Below are 19,961 nucleotides of genomic sequence, written 5' to 3' on the forward strand. Positions count from 1 at the left end.
AATCCCGAGGAAACCCCAAGTCTTTCGGGGATATTCAAAACCGCGCATCTGGAGCGTGAACCACGGGCAGATACGCCATTTCTCGGATTTTTCCCTTGGAGTGCAGTGTCCCGTCCCCCTACCCGAGCGTATCGGAAGGAAAATCGTCTGAAAATTTTGGAAAATAATATTCACAATTTTCCCAGCAAATTCGGTTTTTATCGGAAGAAACTTGGCCACGTCTAAAGGCTCTTACGGCGTTCTTCCTTAGTACGGCAGCATACGCCAGGGGAGGGACGAATCGTCGTTTTTCGCGGTTTTTAAGCGGTGTTTCCTTCTTCCGTCGACAGTGACGTCACAACCGGCTAACGTCCGCACCAGCGCAGATTCCCCGACTCGGAAACCCCGCGACTTTAGAGGTGATTCAAAACGGCGGATCTGGAGTGTGAACCACGGGCAGATACGTCGTTTCTGGGATTTTCCTCTTGGGGTTCGGTGTGCCCCGACCCGAGCGTGGCGAGTCACGGTGCCCCCGCCCGGTAATGGCCCGGTGCTGACTCGCGAAACTCGTGAAGGTCTCACGCTCGATGAACACCAGAAACCCATCGGAATAATGGTTATAGCTCCTTTGAACCTCCACACGCCAACACGGCTTACATGCAAGCCCCCCTCCGCCGCCACACAGTGAGCCATCGTCACCAAGATTTTCGATCAACGCTGTTTGGAGTGTTTGGACCGCGTTCAGCAGAAAGGAGCCAAGCCACAGTAGCTGTGCCAAATTTAACCTGACAATTTGATGTTTTAAAAGAGAACGTTTGTACGGATTCATTTGAAATTTTTAAGGAATTTGCTTCACTTAATGCAGAAATTTCACTGAAATTTGCACCAAAACCCGCAGAACCGTTTTCGTGTAAAAAATTAAATTGCCCGGTTAAATTTGGCAACAGCTGATGTGACTTGGCTCCTCTCTGTCAGACGCAATCCATTTACACTCGCAATTTTTCTTAAATTTCTCACAAAGCGTATCAATGGCTAACGAACGAAACCGCCCAACGGACAGTTTTGTTGAAAAAGGATTAGTGACTTTGCCGCATCCTACAGTATAATACTCAAACTTATGATTATAGCTTTTTCCCAATTCTGTAGTGGAGCGCTTCAACGACGCTGTAACGTATGAAAGCACCGTGAATCAACCTAAAAATTACAAGTATGGCAAATTTTCGATTTCTGGTAGATATGCGTGATCCTACGGATTTTTTCTAAGGTCCAACAATTGATAGTAGAAGTAAGTTGCGTAGATCCTGCGCGAGGTCGCATCCCTAGTAACCGCTTACGGATTTTTACATTGGCTCTTACGGGAGGCCAGGGTCCTTAAGAACTCGCCTCCGGTTACTTGTTTTACGGACGGTTCCTTGTTTTCGTCGGACCATTGACCCTCAGCCTCTCTAGGATCTCGGCGCACATATCGGAGGTGCACTGCGCGGCGGTGCTCACACGGGAACCGTAGAAACATTGTGGCGAGAACGCCATCTAACGAAGCATAAAGCAAACTACATTGTCACCGGCTCGCCGCAGCGGTGACACTATCAACTCGGGGCCAGACATTAACCTAATGGATCACGATCCCCCGCGACCCAACCCCGTCGTCGCGCCCGCGTCTATCCGTTGCCTCCGTCGCACAGTGGATCGAGTCAATAGGAGAGCTCGGACAAAATTTGAAAACTTTAAATACTTATAACACCGTTTTAAAAGTATTGGTTTCCTCGTGAAATTTTCTTCTGTAAACATCCATTAAAATTTAAAATGTGACAAATGGAGATGTTGCATGTGTGAGGAATTTGCGATTTGACTGTTGATTCTTACGTAAAAGTTGGCAAGAAACACGATGGTGCCACTGGTTGTCTCTGAAATCAACTCCCAAGCTCAAAAAAAGCTCTCAAGTTGAGGCCAAAATGGAGGGGATATCCCACCCTACCCTAAGAGTCCACCTCTACATCAGAACAAACTCTCTATGCAAAGTTAGGGAGCAATTAATAAATTGACAGGGCTGCCACTTTATTTGGGGACTCTAAAACTGAAAACACGGCAGCCCTGTCAATGTATTTCCTCCCTAACTTTGTACGGAGAGTTTGTCTTGATGTAGAGTTGGATTCTCAGGATAGCGTGGGATATCCCCTCCATTTGGACGTATTTATACGAAAGGGAACTAAGCGCCAAATTTCCAACTTTCAGTTTTTAACAGATCTGGATTCTCCATGTAATAGGCTGCTCTCACACGTAAATATGCCCCCAAAATACTAATTTCATCCCCTGGAATCAGCCCCTGAAAAATCGCAAAACAGGGAATCAGCGATTACGAATAAAATCAAAAGGAACTATATGTAATTCCCTTTGATTTAATGCGCTAACCCGGATTCCGAATTAAATCAAAAGGCGCTATCTCCACTTGAATCACTTGATTGACGCGCGCGCGGCGAAGCTTGGTGGAAACTTGGTGAAATTTAGTACCGGGGGATATTTTTGGACGGGAAACTCGAATTTCGGGTCAAATTTTGAAAATTCAGAAATCCAAGATGGCGGACATGGCCTAAAATGCTATCTCGGCCCCTATCCAGCCGATCTTGGTGAAACTTGGTATCAGGGGGTATTTTCGGACGGGAAATTCGAATTTCGGGTCAAATTTTGAAAATTCAGAAATCCAAGATGGCGGACATGGCCTAAAATGCTATCTCGGCCCCTGTCCAGCTGATCTTGGTGAAACTTGGTATCAGGTGGTATTTTCGGACGGGAAACTTGAATTTCGGGTCAAATTTTAAAATTTCATAAATTCAAGATGGCGGATGTGGCCTAAAATGTTATCTCCTATTTAAACGCGCATCGCCAAAAAATCCCAGATGTCGTCCCCTGAGTGACGGTCACATATCGACCGTGCGTTCCCTCTGGCTCGATCGATGTCAGTGTGCACTGACATGGACAAGGGGCTTTTAACGAGCGAACAAATTAACGAACCCATCGGAATCACTTAATTTTCATTAAAATCACTGTTAGGTACTTTATTGGAATCGGAACAGTATTTAGAAATTCATGAGTATTAAGAGCGCGCTGGAAGGATTACGTGGTCAAAAGCGTGACCGTCACCTAGGGGTTCGTCAGGCCCCATCTTAATGACTTCCTCGGAGACGCGAGTTTAAATGGGAGCTCAAAATACGCAACTTCGAACTTGTTTTCCATGGGTTAATAATGTTTCAAAAAATCGGAGAAAGTTCCAGCGAACTGTGCGTACTCAATCCTCCAAAAAAATGCAAAAATTAAAAATTACTGAATAACCTCATTGTTAGAATTTTAAACTCCGATATGGCGGATGTGGCCTTCAACAATAGCTCAATGCCTGAATCGTTTGTGTGAAGTTCGGTATTAGGGGCTCAAAATGACAACAGAAACTGTTTTATTTAGATACGAAAATTTTAACATAGGTAATCAACACATGAAGGGAATCCACGATCCGACGCTGCTGGGTAAACCACGCACCTCGACGAGGCGGTGTATTGTGAACGTACACGGAGAAAAAAACTTCGTGCGTGGGACCCGAAGTTTAGGTCATATGGATCTGTGAAGTTTTCGGATTGAGCATCTGAACACTTTCGGTCCAGCTGCTGAGGTTTTGATAACACATCTGAAACTTCAGTTCTTACATCTAAAGTACTTCGGTTTTCACATCCGAAAATTTCGGTTCTCACATCCGAAAAACTTCGGTTCTCACACCTGAAGACTTCAGACGTAAGAACTGAAGTTTTAGATGTGTGATCCGAACCTCGACAGCTAGACCTAAAGTGTTCAGATGCTCAATCCGAAAACTTCAGAGATCCATATGACCCAAACTTCGGGTCCCACGCACGAGTTTTTTTCTCCGTGTAGAGTGCCATATATTTAAAGTTTACAAACGTGGAAATTTCCACATCTCATCCACATTGGCAAGATGCAGCGGGAAAGCAGATTGAGGTTAGGTAGGTATATTTGGGCTCCCACCACCTCCGGCCTTCACAACCCGGCCCGTGCGCTTTACGCAGGTTCATTGGCGGCCATTCTAGACGTGTAGTGCGTTTGTTTAAGAAATAGATATCATTTTAAGCCACATCCGCCATCTTGGATTTCTGAATTTTCAAAATTTGACCCGAAATTCGAGTTTCCCGTCCGAAAATACTCCCCTATGCCAAATTTCACCAAGATCGGCTGGACAGGAGCCAAGATAGCATTGTAGGCCATGTCCGCCATCTTGGATTTCTGAATTTTCAAAATTTGACCCGAAATTCGAGTTTCCCATGCGAAAATACCCCCTGATACCAAGTTTCACCAAGATCGGCTGGACAGGGGCCGAGATAGCATTTTAGGCCATGTCCGCCATCTTGGATTTCTGAATTTTCAAAATTTGACCCGAAATTCGAATTTCCCGTCCGAAAATACCCCCTGATACCAAGTTTCACCAAGATCGGCTGGATAGGGGCCGAGATAGCATTTTAGGCCATGTCCGCCATCTTGGATTTCTGAATTTTCAAAATTTGACCCGAAATTCGAGTTTCCCGTTCAAAAATACCCACCGGTACTAAATTTCACCAAGTTTCCACCAAGCTTCGCCGCGCGCGCGTCAATCAAGTGATTCAAGTGGAGATAGCGCCTTTTGATTTAATTCGGAATCCGGGTTAGCGCATTAAATCAAATGGACCTACGTGCAAAAATCCCCTATATCTCGCTTAATATGCATTTTTTCCTAATTTTGGCAACGTACGTAATTAGAGGAACTCTTCAGCTTTCAAACAAGCTAAAGTAAACCAAAATCGGTCCATTAGTACGGAAACGCCAATTGTTTTAGTCAAACTTGCTTTACTGAGAAGTTTGGAAATGGCGTTTAGCGCCTTTTCGCATAAATACGTCCATTTTTGCCTCGACTTGAGAGCTTTTTTTGAGCTTGGGAGTTGATTTCAGAGAAAACCAGTGGCACCATCGTGTTTCTCGCGAACTTTTACACATGAATCAACTGTCAAATCGCAAATTCCTCACACATGCAACATCTCCATTTAAAATGTGACGAATTGAACATCAAAATGTGCAGTTTTAATCGAACATTTTCATGTCCTACTTCTCCGGTTGACTCGATCCACTGTGCGTCGTCGCCTAAAACGAGCCCAAAGGATCGGGCAGTAATGCGGCAACAGATGGTCACTCCGGGCCGCATTTCTCCCGTGCTCAGGAAGAACGCCGTATGAACCTTCAAACGTTGCCAAATTGGAGGGTATGGAGTCTATCGACATGAATCGATCGAAAATTAATTTAAAAAAACCCAGTGTAGATTCGATCGACTTGAATCGATCGAAAAACGAAAACGCGAACCAAGTAACGTGATTTCATCGACGCAAATTCGATTGACTCACGGGATTGTCGATAGACTCGCGGATTTTGTCGATCGCTTCACGGGTTCGTTGATCAACTCACGGCTTTTGTCGATCGAATCGATGTCGATTGAATCACATCGATCGGTTCACGTTTCGGTTTTTCGATCGATTCTTGACGATCGAATCGACACTGGTTTATTATAGCCTGGTGCCTAAATCGGTATATTCCCTTCAATAAAAAACTAATCGAGGGGGAATTTTGCGAATACTTTCCTTAAAAATTTTCAGATAGTTTCTCTTGCAATTTAATCTAAAAATTTGTGACAATTTCAATGGATAATATGTATAACTTTCCTCAAAAGTACATGTTTTATCCGGAGAAATTCGGCAACTATCGGATGCTCATACGGTGTTTTTCATTAGCACGGCACATTTCTCCCGCCAACTTGGTCGTTACCATAGTTGCATTCTAGAGATCTCGAAGTCCTGCCCTTCGCGCCTTTAGCGTAAAAGGACCTATCTCGATTTCGGCGTTAGTTTCATACGGATGGAGATACGTGCAAAACAGGGCTCACGTGGAAATTGAAAAACGTCTTTACGTCTCAGGGATACGCTTCAACAGAAGCAGAATATCATAGAGTTTCCTTATTGCCAATGGAGGATTTGCATGAGGAGACTGTATACAGTACAAAGTAAAACAGTTGAATGGGACCTCATTCGTAACACTTAGCGGGCTGAATATTGAAATTCATAGACAAAGCGATAGACAAAAAAGACACTGGAAATAAAGTGATTCTGTCGATTCAAGCGGGTGGTTGCAATGGACATAATTTCGTCACCGGCGCTTCACTCAACAGGGCAGAGTTAAACCAGACGCAGAAATTTTGCACCTGCGGGCTGATTGTTGAAATTGGTAGACAAAGCGATAGACAAAAAATACAAACAGGATATGGAGGGACCCTATTCGTGGAAGTGGGTGGTTGCAATGGACGAAGGAGGTAAGTAATAGACTAAGAAACGGCAACACACGAGATACCCTACAGTTAGTCGATCATTTTCCCCCTTATTCCATAACAACTACCCGTTTCAAACAATAGGATCGCCCCATACTTCCTATGGCCTCTCTGTCTATTAGGCTATCAATAATTTCAATAATCAGCCCTCAGTTCGAAGTTCCGCGAGATTGCTTTAAATAGAGGGCCGAGTTAAAACTCCGAACAAGAATACATGTGAGAAGAGAAGAACACAAGCGAACATGTGATTTTATGAACGAGACAGTAATATTGTAGTTCCGAATTACAAAATACACCATGTTGTTGCATTTATTCCGATTATCTTCACTTATTTTTCAATCCCGTCCTAATGCGCCAAACGCAATTATTTGTCTAGGTTCAACCAGCTGATGCAAGCGATATCGGATCCTGTATCGAGGACTAATTAGACTCAGGATCCTTCCGCGTCTGCCAACCAGGAACTTGATTGATGATGCTCGCCCGTGCGCCAAACAGCGTTGATTCAAGCTCGGACAAGTCACGAGTAATGAATCGCGAGATTTTCGCGAATCGATGCCGACGTGTTTTTGACGTTACCGCTCGCCCAACGAAATCCCGTCAACGCGTCATAACGAAACTGAAATATTTGTTTTAAATTGATAGGTCGCGAGTGACGGGGAGGAGGGGGGTCGGAAAGGGGGGCTGAGGGGCAGGGAGGAGGGATTTATGGGGAAAGTTAAGCGGAATCGCGATAGAGATTGATTATATCGCCGCGTCTAACATCGCGCGTCTGGATCGGACGGATTTGGCGAATAAAATCGCATGTACTGGGCAGGCGAGTGCGGAAAGTGAGGCATTTTCGATATAAGGGCGTATTAGACTTCCAATGCTGCTAAGATTGTGCAACGTAGTTCTCCAGTTGTAAGTAACGTATCACGGAAAACATTGAATGTTGGTTTAGCATTATTTATACTATTAAAAAAATGTGCAACAAGTAATATCAAATGCTGATTTTACATTAAAAAAAATTCTAACTCAACATTAAATTTGTTCATTTAACCGTGGCCATAGTTAACATAGCATTTATTTAATGTAAAAGCAGCATTTATACTTGTCGCACAGTTCTTTAACTATTTAGATGCTAAATCAACATTTAATTTTTTCTCCGTCCTGCATTTGCTCCGAGTTTTTCCTCACCATTGTAAAGTAGGAAGTCGACTGCACATGAATTTCATCTGACGCACACGCTATAAAAATATATAATAAAAATATAATACTCAGAGTTATTATTTTCAATAATTTGTCAGCGTATTAATTGTTATTATTTTTGTTTTTTGCAGGTGGCAGCCCAAAAACGAGCAATGGAATGAAGGAGCCGGGACTCTTCAGTGATTCGGTAAGTTCTCACCTCGTTTTTCTGCAAGTTTATTCAAAGTAGTATAATCATTAACAGGTACTCTAAAATACAGTATGGATTTCTCTATAGGTGTATGAATTGCTTGCAGTCAGAAAAATTTGCAAGCGGCATGAGTATTAACTCATCAAACCGCAAAATTCGCGAAGTCGATGTGATCGATTGGTAGAGAACCACAAAAACACGATCTCGGCCTGAAGCGCCTTCAAATCCAGCGATACTCCCCGCTTTGTCTAGGAGTTAGTTTAGTTGCTTAACCCAACCAAACCCAACTGAGGTCATTGATTTCACTTTACCCACTCGCAAATGTGCTAGCTGGGCAAGCGTGTAGAAGAAACCATCCCGCCCACCCCTTACTTGTTTTTTACTTTACGTTCTATTTGAGCTCGTATTAATTAAGAAATTTCATTTGCCATTCAGAAAATCACAATTTGCGAATGTTGAACCAATTGAATTTCGTAATTTTCGTCTAAGACCAGTATTGAACTTTGCAGCCGTGACGTTTCGATACCACTTTTTCCGATTAATTTTCATCTCGTAAAATCCGTCTCATGATCTTAAAATTACAAATTTGCCCCCTTCACATCGTCAACAAAGTCGATCTTGTTTTCAGTTCTGCGTGGAGAGATGTATTCATAATAGTATGACCCATGGAATATTCTTCACTCTGTTAAATTTTCAACATACTTTGAGTTGCCTGATCTATTTTTTTTAAACAAAACTTGTTTGCTCGTGGTTGAAGTGCAATTAATTAAAAACCTGACAACTATGTCCTACGATAAAGTTTCAATTCGATTAAGACCACTCGAAGTTACGAGTTAGAAGACATATAAAATTCTTCTTGTTAAAGTGAAGAAGAAGGTAAAACTGCTCTGTGGAATCTCGGCGAAATCAAAAGCTCACCCGTAATTCGTTCCTGTATAAAAAAGTCGTAATTTCTGTCTTTACCTGCAGCTCCCGGGGAAAAATCCGTTTTAATTTAAACTTTCAAGTTCTTGGTTTAATTTTATTAAATCCGGGTAAGCTTCCATCCGAAAGTTGCGAGCGAAGTTAGTTTTATACAATCTTAAGTGCTCGCATATGTTAATAGTCACTCTAACCTGAGTCGACCTGTATTTTATTCAAATTAAAAGTATCCTCTCAAGTCGGAACGAAGATGAAGGGTAGGCGGAGGTCGCGGGTGGAAACTTTGGGATCCCAAGTTTTATTCTCGCCTAGCCCTTCTCGTCGGAAGGATTTGGAGGTTGTTTTTTAGGCAAAATTAATTTTCGCCAACTGATTTGCATTCCTCATCACTGCATGCGTTATCAAGTCGCAGACGAAAAATTATGCATTAGCGGATCCAGCAAATTGGCAACATTGTTTTCCCCCGATTTAAACCTATGAAAATGTATTGAATCTTGTAGGGACCAGGTGCTCCGATAAGAATCGATTATTTAACATTGATTTAAATGAAGGAAATCCGGTGTTGCCTAATTGCTGGATCCGCCTCTGAAAATACGATGCAAACTTTTTAAATAATAATTTTAAATTCAAGAATTTTTCACCCGCGCTAAGGAAGAACGCCGTATGAGCCTTCAGACGTTGTCAAATCTCCTTCGGCAAATCACGAATTTTCAGGCAAATTTGTAAAAATTTCTCCTCCAATTTTTTCGGGAATTTTGTTCGTGATTTGATGTAGAGTGTCTGTAAATTTCAAGGAAAAATATTTATACACTGGAAAAAAAAACACATTGGATCTAGAGTCCAAACTCTTAAAAACATCGACAAGAAAAAATACTCTTGATTCAATCGGATTTTTGCTTAAATCAAGAACCAAGCCTCTTAATTTGAGCGGATTTCCTTTTGATTTATAAGCAAAAATCTGATTGAATCAAGAGTATTTTTCCTTGTCAATGTTTTCAAAAGTCTGAACTCTAGATGCAATGTGTTTTCTTTTCCAGTGGTATTGTTCTTCAAAAATAAACATTTTCCGAGAGGCAGTTTGGCAACATTTGAATGCACATACGGCGTTTTTCGGATGTCACAAATCCTGGAAAAGAATCAGAGCGCCGAGGAAAAGTCGGCCGTTCATCAGGGTGCGCCGCTCTCGATTCCATCTCGAGAAATCGTCGCACGTCGCTCCTCGGACGTAAGCACGTATCTGGATGTGCATTGTGCAAGTGAGCCCGGTTACAAATATGAATCAATGTTGTTCGGAGCTCATGTGAAAATCGAGATACGCCCTTACGTCTTAGGAGCGACGAAATACGGGACCCATCGCATCGGTGCCGGAGAAATATAGTCGCAAAAGAGATATATTTCAATGCAAATTCATTGACTTTAGCTTCAAAGGAAATGAAGAAAATATTTCACTCCCCGAGAGAAGAGCAAGCGGCGGTCGTCGTTTAAGGGCTCGAACAACACTGGCTTGCTAAGGAAAAACGCCTTATGAGCCTTCACGCGTTGCCAAATTTCCTTTAATAAAATACGAGTATGGTAGAAAAGATGTGAATATTTTTCTTTCAATTTTTCACAGAATTTTACTCGTAATTCAGTCTGAAGTATTTGAAAATTTCAAAGAAAAATATACGTAAATCTCCTTTTAAATTAACATTTTACAGCAGAGATTTTGGCAACTCTGGAATATTCATAGGGCGTTTTTCCATAGCATAGCAGAATACTCGGGAGAACTGAAAGAGACAATAAGAGACGGATTGTCCTGTTTCCTCATCGCGGCTCGCGCCAGCTTCTGTGAGTATTTGACCCGTTAAAGACGCTGAAGCCTCTTGACCTGTCAAACTGGGAGCGAGAATCCTCGAATAGACTAATTCCAGAGATGAGTGGCCATGTTGCCAGATAGTGCGCGAGTCTCGGAGGCGATTTGCCATGCCGAGGGAAAATCCTGTACTGTCGTGATGAGGAAAAACGCCGTATGAACCTTCAGGCGTTGCCAAATGGACTACATTTTGCAATAAGGAACCATTATCTCTGGCTCATTTTAAAAACAACGTAAATTCCACTGGTTTCCCTATGCAGGAAGATGCTTTTATGGAAGAGCCGTAGATAGTGGTTCCTTTTTGCAAAATGTAATCCAAATATCCTTTGGTAAGTCACGAATTTTCCGGAAAATTTGTGAATATTTTTCCTCCAGTTTTTCAGATAATTCTCTTCGCAATTTCAAATAAGGTTCCTGAAAATTTCAAGGAAAAATATTCATAACTTTCTTAAAAAATAACTATTTTCTGAGAGGAAATTTGGCAACTCTCCAATGTTCCTACGGCGTTTTTCCTTAGCGCGGCAGCGTATGGACATGATCAATTTCGTGGTTTCTCTTACGAAAGATCGTAACTGCATTTCAATGTTACCAACTTTTCTCGCGCGAATGGTCAAAGCTGAAAATCTCTAGACAGAGGGAAAGAACTCAAATGAGAACAATTTTCCCTCTTAGAGATACGCTGTTTGGTGCAACGTACTACTCACGACCATTCAGGAAGGCCACTGCAGACGCGTCCCAGGTCTAAGTAACAGCGCATCTCTTTGAGGGAAAATTGTGCTCATATGAGCTTTTCCCCTCTGCAATGAGATTTTCAGCTTTACGTTGATTTTTGACGCACGTTGCCTAAAAATTTCCAACTTACTATCGATACTACCCGTGTGTCTACCGTAATCAGCTTGTGAATCTCCTCAGCAATAAATTCTTCACAGAAAGAAATTTGGCAACATCCGGACACTCTTACGGCGTTTTTCCTTAGCACGGCAACCACCCAACTAAAAGAAAATCCGCGTCGATTTGACTCGTGCGGGACTACCCCTAATTAACCGCGCTTGTAGAAATTGTCATAAGTTTATGACTTCACCTACACTCAGGGTCTTGTGCCAAATTACTCGCTACGAAGTGAGACGTAAATCCAGTCCGCGGACTCACCGCTCCTCGCTGCAACTGAGGGATGCATTCGTCTCACGGTTTCGCGTTGCAATTAACGCTAAGTACTTTTTTTCTTCCACTTCACCCATTTCCAGTGGCTGTTCCGCCGTGCTAAGGAAGAACGCCGCATGAACATTCGAACGTTGCCAAATTTCACCGGATAAAACATGCATTTTTTTGGAAAGTTATGCTTATTTTTCCTTGATATTTTCAGATGTTTTAGATTAAATTGCGGGTAAAATTGTCTGAAAGACTTAAAGAAAATTTTTAACAATTTTCCCGGTAAATTTGTTATTTATTTAGGAAGATATGGCAACGTCTGAAGGCTCATACAGCGTTTGTCCTTAGCACGGCAGTGTTGAGGTTTGTAATCCGTAAGCATTTTGAGACTTTCAAATGAAATGGGTCTAAGGTTTCAGAGGAGGAAGTTCGCCACTGAATATTTTTTTATATGTTCTTCACAAACAGGAAGATAGAGATTGCTCTAATTGGACTGCATTTTCCATTAAGAAGCTGCAATTTCTGGCTCATATGTAAAAATGCCTATCTGCATAGGAAAACTGATGGCACATGATGTGTTGTTTCTAAAATGAGCCAGAAATTATTCCCAATTGAATCGATTTCTGTTAGAGGGACGTAAGTCCAAAAACTTATGAGCCGTGGCTTTCGTTGATCTCGCTGACGGAACGTAGTTTCCGAGGAGAAAGAACGTAAGCATATTTTAATTTTGCAAAATTTCCTCTTGCTATTTTAATTTCCACGAGGAAATTGGAATTTTCACTGAAAACTTATACCAGTTTCTCACATGAGAAAAGGTGAAAATCACCAAAATTATGGGTGAATGTTATTTTACGTTATTTACATTATTACGGTTATTTTTTTTGTTAGAACGTCAATTGTTAGAGTCACTTTAGCAAATTTAGAATGTAGATAAGCTCCTTCGTCTAAAACGAGAAATGAATTTTCGGTGCGGAGTTCCTCGTGCAAAGTAAATCTCCTATCTCTAAAATGTTCGTGTGTAGTGCATTGAAATGTATCTCTTTTACTACTGTATTTCACCCGAGCCGATGTATTCCGTATTCCCCGAGATGGAATCGAATGTGGTGCGCGTCGAATGGCCTTTTCCTCTGTCCTCTCTCCTCTTTACAGAAATCGTAACGTTCGGAAAATGCTTCACTTCAAGCGAAAACCGAGCTAAACGAACTTTTTGCACGATGTGTTGCAACAACGGTTTCAGAGTGAAGGGGCTCGTCGCACCGCTATGGTCACTAGCACTAACCCCCTAGTTTTGCGGTCGTGAAATTTGAGAAGACTCGCTCCGATGTCCACTTCGGCCTTACATCCTCCTCGAAATCCTCTTAAAAGTTTCGCTCTTTCTCTTGACTTCAATACCCTCGTGATGGTTGCTACAATGCCGTCCTAAGGAAGAACACCGTATAAACATCCGGATGTTGCCCAATCTCTCCTTGAAAAGTATTTATCTTTAAGGAAATTTATGAATATTATTCCTTGAAATCTTCAGATACCGTGGATCAAACTACAAATTAAACTTTCTAAAGAATTGGGAGAAAAATCTCCACAAGTTTTCTTGAAAATGTGTATTTCGTCAGACGAGATTTGGCAATGGCTGAGGGCTTATACGCCGTTTTTCCTTAGCACGGCAGTGTAGGCCTTCGAAGAGACTTGCAGGCTTTTGCGGTCGCTCACCATTCGGCCCGAAACATCAAAAGATGGCGATGAAGTTACTGGGAGGTGAAACTAAAAGTTATGAAAAGGGAAATCGGAGCTTTTGCAGTTCTCATTACGCTCATTATTCTTTTCAATACAATTCTTGTCTTCAAATAACCTAATTAACCGATTCAGTTGCGAAATATCGCGACAAAAATTTCGAAGCGAGAAGAATACAATAAGGTGTAATGAGCCACTCACTTTCCCCCGACTCACATTCCATGCAGGTTTATGACAGGTTTTACAACGGGCAAATTTTCGAAGTGGTCCGAAAGTTACTAACTACCTAACTCAGCTCACGAAAAATCATAAAATTTATCGCAAATATGACGTATTTTGGCAGATCCAAGCTTTAGTTCTCAAAATAATGCTGGGGAGATGTGAGTTTATTTGATCCGATACTCATTGCGCGTTGTTGGGGCTAGGGGAAACTACTAACTGCTGTCACCGGCCGAAAACGCCTTCAGTTTCGTGTGCTACTTCACCGCGCACACTAGAGTTAAAATAGTTGTATTCAAAATAATTTTGCATCCGGTACTAACTCGTAGTATCTTTCCATCGCTTATCGCCCGCCTGTGAAGTTTTTTCCTCTTTTTTTCTCTCCTTTTTCTTCTCCCTTTTCCTCTCCCTTCTCTTCCACTTTATCCACCTTATGTAGAAAAATGGTTATGTCTATGAGCCAGAGATAGTAGCCATTAATTGCAAAATGTATTAAATTTTAAAGTCGGCTCCAAGGAGGATTATCGGTATGGTTGAACTCATTTTTCAGCGCCAAGGTGCGGGTGTTACAAGCTCCATCCTCCAAGTGAACCCCGTTAAACAGGGAGGAACTAAGCCACATCAGCTGTTGCCAAATTTCATCGGGCAATTTAATTTTTGACCTAAAAACAGTTGTGCGGATTTTCGTGCAAATTTCAGTAAATTTTCTGCATAGTGCAAAGCAAATTCCTTGAAATTTTTAAAAAAATCTGCACAAACATTCCCTCGTGAAAAAATTAAATTTCCTCGATAAATTTGGCATCAGCTGATGTGGCTTGGTCCCTTTCTGCTTAACGCGGTCCAAATATCTGTTAATCACAATGTAAACTCGAGGTTTCAGGAAGAATTTCCTGGCCACGATAGTATGAAAAAATATTGACTTTGACATTCATATCGGGGGACGCTGCGCTCGGTGGAAGCGGGGAACGACTCCCCGACCCGGGCCGTTCTTGCCAGATCGTGCTGAAAATCAGCATTTTCTCCCATTCAAACCCAGGTATTCTGCCGTGCTAAGGAAGAACGCCGTATGAACATTCGAGAGTTGCCAAATCTCCCTTGATAAAACATGTATTTTTGACAAAATTCATGCATATTTTTCCATGAAATTTTCATATATTTTTAAATAAATTTCGTACTAAATTGTCTGAAATTTTTGGAACCAAATATTCACAATTTTCCCAGTAAATTCAGTTTTTATCGAAGGAAACTTGGCAACGTCTGAAGGCTCATACGGCGTTTTTCCTTAGCACGACAGTATATTATCCCATCTCAATGCATGACCTGGCAACCGTGCTAAGATCTGAGGAAGAGCCGGGGCTCGGACCTGCCCCACTCCGGCGGGTGAGTGGGATGCGAGCGTTGCCGGGTCTCGCAGGAAATCCGCGGTTCCGCGTGGGTCCCCTCGCGAAATGTCACCGGACCCGGCAGCGGGGGATGTGGGAGGCATGGAATGCAGTCGGTGGGAGAGTTGGGCCTTTGCTCGGTACACTCTCATTGCCCGCCGCTCTGCTCCTTCACTTTTTAATTCAAGATCATAAAGCCGATCCTTCCACTCGCGTCATAGTCGCTCTCCGCCCCCCCCCCCCCCCCCGGTAATGCGACACTATACCGGCCATTCCTGGGTGCGGGGGCGCGGTGTCGCTAAACTTGAAAACCGCCTATTTTAATCGCGAATGCTGCCGTGCTAAGGAAGAACGCCGTATGAACATTCGAGAGTTGCCACATTCTCTTCGCTGAAATGTTCATTTTCGAGGATAGGAATGAATCTTTTTCCTTGAGATTTTCGGGAACTTTAGGTGAAATCGCGAACAAAATTATTTGAAAAATTGGAAGAAAAATACTCATAAGTTTACTAGGAAATTCGTGTTTTATCAAAGGGAATTTGGCAACGCCTGAAGGTCCATACGGCGTTCTTCCTTAGAAGGGCTGAATGGAGCGTGGCGTTTTCTCCAGAGCTGTCGAGCTAAGCTGCCTTGCTGAGTTGCTGAGGAGGAACGCCGCACACCCGCACTGCCGTGCGAAGGAAGAACGCCGTATGAGCCTTCAGACGTTGCCAAGTTTCTTTCGATAATAATCGAATTTTCCGGGCGAATTGTGAATATTTCTTCCCGAAATTTTCGGACGGTTTTTTACGCAATTTTATCTAAAATATCTGAAAATTTCAAGGAGAAATGTGCATGGAGATCGTCGAAAATACATGTTTTACTAATGGTAATTTGGCAACTCTCGGATGTTCATACGGCGTTCTTCCTTAGCACGGCTGTGTACGCCGTAGACGTTGCCAAATTCTCTCCGACAAATCATGAATTTCTGGGAAAGCTGCCAATACTTTTCATCCAATTTTTCAGGGAATTTGGTTAGTGGTTTGATCCAAACATTTGAAATATTCCAGGGAAAATATCCATAATTTTATTCAAAAATAATAATTTATGAGAGGAAATATGGCAATAATGGAATTTTCATACGGCGTTTTTCCTTAACAAGGCAGAATGCCGCTCTCAACTATGAGAGCTTTCTGGAGTTTTGGAGTCCCTTTTGGAGAAAACCAATAGCACCACCCTGTTCCTTGCAAAATTTTACGATACTCATATCGCTAATTCCCCACACACGCAAAGCTCCATCGTTGGTGGAAGAAAGGGCGAGGGAGACGGAGGGGGGAGGGGTTTGTAATACTGCCGTGCTAAGGAAAAACGCCGTATGAAGATTCGGAAGTTGCCGAATTTCCCTTGATAAAACCTGTATTTTTGACAAAAGTCATGCATATTTTTCCTTGAAATTTTCAGATATTTTAGATTTAATTATGTACAAAATTGTCTGAAAATTTGAGAAAATAATATTCACAATTTTCCCGGTAATTTCAGTTTTTATCGAAGAAAACTTGGCAACGTCTGAAGGTTCATACGGCGTTTTTCCTTAGCACGGCAGAATAGTTGTCAAATTTCAAACCGGAACGATCAAAATAAATTAGGGAAAGAACAGGGCAGAATGAGCGTTCTTCCCGTGAGACTCGTTCGAGTCCCGAAACTTTCGTCCGAAGTCGTGTCGCCGACAAGCTCATCGCGAAAAGTTCCTCATTCAATTAGACGCTCCGAACGGCGCACCAAACCGCAGCGGAGCAACACCCGAAAGTCAGAAGTCGCTCTCGCCGGTAAAAGTGCATCAACTTTTCGGGTTAATTCGATTTTCGAATGCAAAGCTTTCCGCGAGCGGGGATCGGCCAGCGCACACCTCTCAAAATCATCCCTTACTTTGAAGTTCTGCCAGGACAAGATGAATTTTATCAAACCTCTATGGATGAGGTGCAAGAGTGGGGAACATAAGAGAAAAATGCTGGAAAAGAAGTCGCTCCCCTGGCAAAAAAATTGATCTCCATTCCAAGGTTATAAAATCTACTCTCGCGATTATTTTTATTCGCACAAAATTGACGGCTCAATGGGTCAGTTGCGCTGGGCAGAGAATCGTGTTTTCTGCAGTGCCGGATTAAGGGGGTGGCCACGTGGGCCGCGGCCCATGGCGGCAAATCTAGGGGGCGGCAAATTTTGCAATTTTTTTAAATGTAGGTATAAAAAAAATCGGATCCAGAAAAAAAAATTACGAACGAAAAAAGGTGACAAAATCTCTCATTTCCTGAGAGTATAGTAATTTCTAATTTCGTCTTTAATTAGTCGAGTTAAGAGAGAAACCAAACACGCAATTTGGCCTGGAACGGCGCAACTTGGAGAGAAATGATGACGAGGACTTGAGATGAAAAGGAGAAGCCCTCGGCGCGGCGATCGATCGGCATGTAACACATATTGGCGCCTACAAGACTGCACAAATACTTCACGCATTGCATCAAATACAGTGCGGTCACTGCTTGTACCTATGTAGGGAGAGTATTGACATGTCGAAATATTTAGCTGTTAGGACCCAAAAATACGGCCAACCTGTGAACGCGAAAAATGTCGTTGCCGATCGAACTTACCGAACACCCTAAATTATCGATTGAGATGAACCCTAGAATCCCCGTCCTTAAGGGTGTTATTTTCTCTCCCAGTGCAGGTCTCAAATGCAGTTTTTATGTCACATCACCGTGTACTGCAATTCCAATCGTTCAGTTAAAATATTTTGTTGCAGTTTTTTTTCTGTGGAGCGTTCAAAGTTCTCCTTTGAGTTCCCGCGCGCTAAAACTTAGATTGAAGATTCAGAGTCGGAAAAACTTGTGAGGACTTGAACTAATAGGGATTAAGGGTCCGCGTGGAGCTCCTCCCCAAGGAGCTCCATAACTTTTACTGCTAAAGCGAAAAATTCATCGTGGCAGGTTAACTCGGCCGTAAAATTTATTCGCTCTTCGATGAAAATTTCGCGAAAGGCTGAGCGAGCGAGCTTAACGACTCGCTAATGTGGCGTCGAGTTACTTTATAAAGTTGGAAGTTGTTACTTTTAAAAAGTCGGAAGGTGACGAGGATAAATCATGATTCTGATTCTCGTTTGAGGGGCAGTGTCTACTCTAAAAAAATGTTCAGTTCGTTTTCAACGATAGGAAATTCATTGAACATTTCCCGGTCCTAAAATTCAATTAAAGCAAGGTTTCTGATCTTTGGTTTTCTTCTTTTTTTCTCCAAATGCATGAATAGTTCGACGACTCGCTGTCAACAAGACTTATACTATGAACTTTGAGGAAGTTTGTGTTTTCTCAAAGTGCGAACCTAAATAACTTTTGTAATTGCTGACTTTTTTGGCTTCGCTCGTTTACCTCTTTCGTTTTTGCAACACATTTGCTCGGTAGCTTTCTTAAGAGTTCATATGCGCACTTGTCACGAATCTATTTTGAATCGAAAACATTAAAAAGATACCTGGAAAAATGAGTTACACTTCGCCCTCATCCAGGTGACTGCAATTGAGCTCCCTAGGAAGCGAAAGTGTTTCCATGTATCCTTAAAGTGCGAAAGTCCTAGATTTATACGCCCTAAGCTCTCTTCTTAATAGTATTTAGCGTTGTGCACGGGTATTCGAATTTCCGCCTTTTTTGCGTAATGAATATATTAGTTGAATATTTGGACCGCGCTAAGAAGGAAGGAACTTAGTCACATCGGCTGTTGCCAAATTTAACTGCGCAATTCAATTTCTCGCACGAAAACGGTTGTGCGGATTTCAGTGAATTTTCTGCACGGTACGAAGCACCTAAAATTTTTAAAGGAATCCGCACAAACGTTCTCTCCTAAAAAATTAAATTGCCTCTTTAAATTTGGCAATAGCTGATGTGCCTTGGTTCCTCTCTGCTAAGCGCGGTCCACCTCGTCCTCATACAGGTGACTCTGCAATGTAAACTCGCTAGAAACCAAAAGTATTGTTCCCATATATCCTTAAATCGCAAAAGTCCTAAAATTGATGAGCCCTAAACTCTGTTGTAAATAATGTTTTGCACGGTGCACAGATGCATGAATATTCGAACTTCCGCCTTTTTTGAGTGAAGGATCTTAAAACCAATTGAACATTTGGACCCATAGGCGGCTCTACGGGGGTGCCAGTGGGTGCCGGGCACCCCCAAGCAAAAATTAAGTACGGTTATCGGAACCGTGAAATTACTGATTTTAAAGATTCTGTATTCGCTTGAGAAAAATCCCAGCAATTAATTGAAAATGTTTTAAACAGAATTAATATTGATAGCCGTGTATTACAAAGATTCTACTGTTTTTTTATGGTAAGATTACAGTTTTGCTAAACATTTTCTACATTGAATTTATACGTATTTAAGTAGAAAGGAAGGAGAGTAAAAGAAAAAGGAAGGTAGGAAAGGGATAAAACTTGAGGGCCAAAACTTAGGCTTCCCCTAAGCGACCGTCCAGTGGCGTGGCGTCCGTAGGTTCGCAGTGTTCGCCGAACACCCTAAAATATTTTGAAACAATTAATAAATTATGGCTAAGAATGTGGGAAGCAATACAGAATACAGAATAGTAGATCGCAAATAAGTATCGGGCGCTTGGCTTTCGACAGCGGCATGTGGCGCGGCGGAGAGAGAAAATCCTTTGACGCGTGGTCCGCACCGGCTACCGAACCTGGATGATCTGCGTACGGTGAGGAGAGAGAACCTGGGTGCAATGATGAAGGGGCAAAGGGTACACGAGAGAGGAGAGGCACCGGCGCGCGGCGCAGAGCGGAGCGTGAGCATTGGGTTCGGAGACAAGTGCGGACCGCACTCGCGGAGGGAACACAGCAGAGAGAAGAGGGAGGAGAAAAGAACGAGAGAGGAGAGCCGCTCATCAGTCCAGCTGTTTCCTATAGCAGTGGTCCGCAGGGGTTTGCGAACCGCCGAA

At 42.4% G+C, this 19,961-nt stretch overlaps 1 protein-coding gene across 2 annotated transcripts in view; it reads left to right on the plus strand.

Moving 5' to 3' along the window:
* The window catches only part of ASPP (Ankyrin-repeat, SH3-domain, and Proline-rich-region containing Protein), a 687,069-nt gene that overhangs the window by 408,233 nt on the left and 258,875 nt on the right, over nt 1-19,961 (plus strand). For both annotated transcript variants that reach the window (XM_072302246.1, XM_072302247.1), the window contains one exon: nt 7,699-7,754. In XM_072302246.1, coding sequence (XP_072158347.1) covers nt 7,699-7,754 — 56 coding nt within the window. The remainder of the gene's footprint in view (nt 1-7,698; nt 7,755-19,961) is intronic.

Source organism: Bemisia tabaci, chromosome 7, assembly GCF_918797505.1.
Source record: "Bemisia tabaci chromosome 7, PGI_BMITA_v3".
Classification (NCBI taxonomy): Eukaryota; Metazoa; Arthropoda; class Insecta; order Hemiptera; family Aleyrodidae; genus Bemisia; species Bemisia tabaci.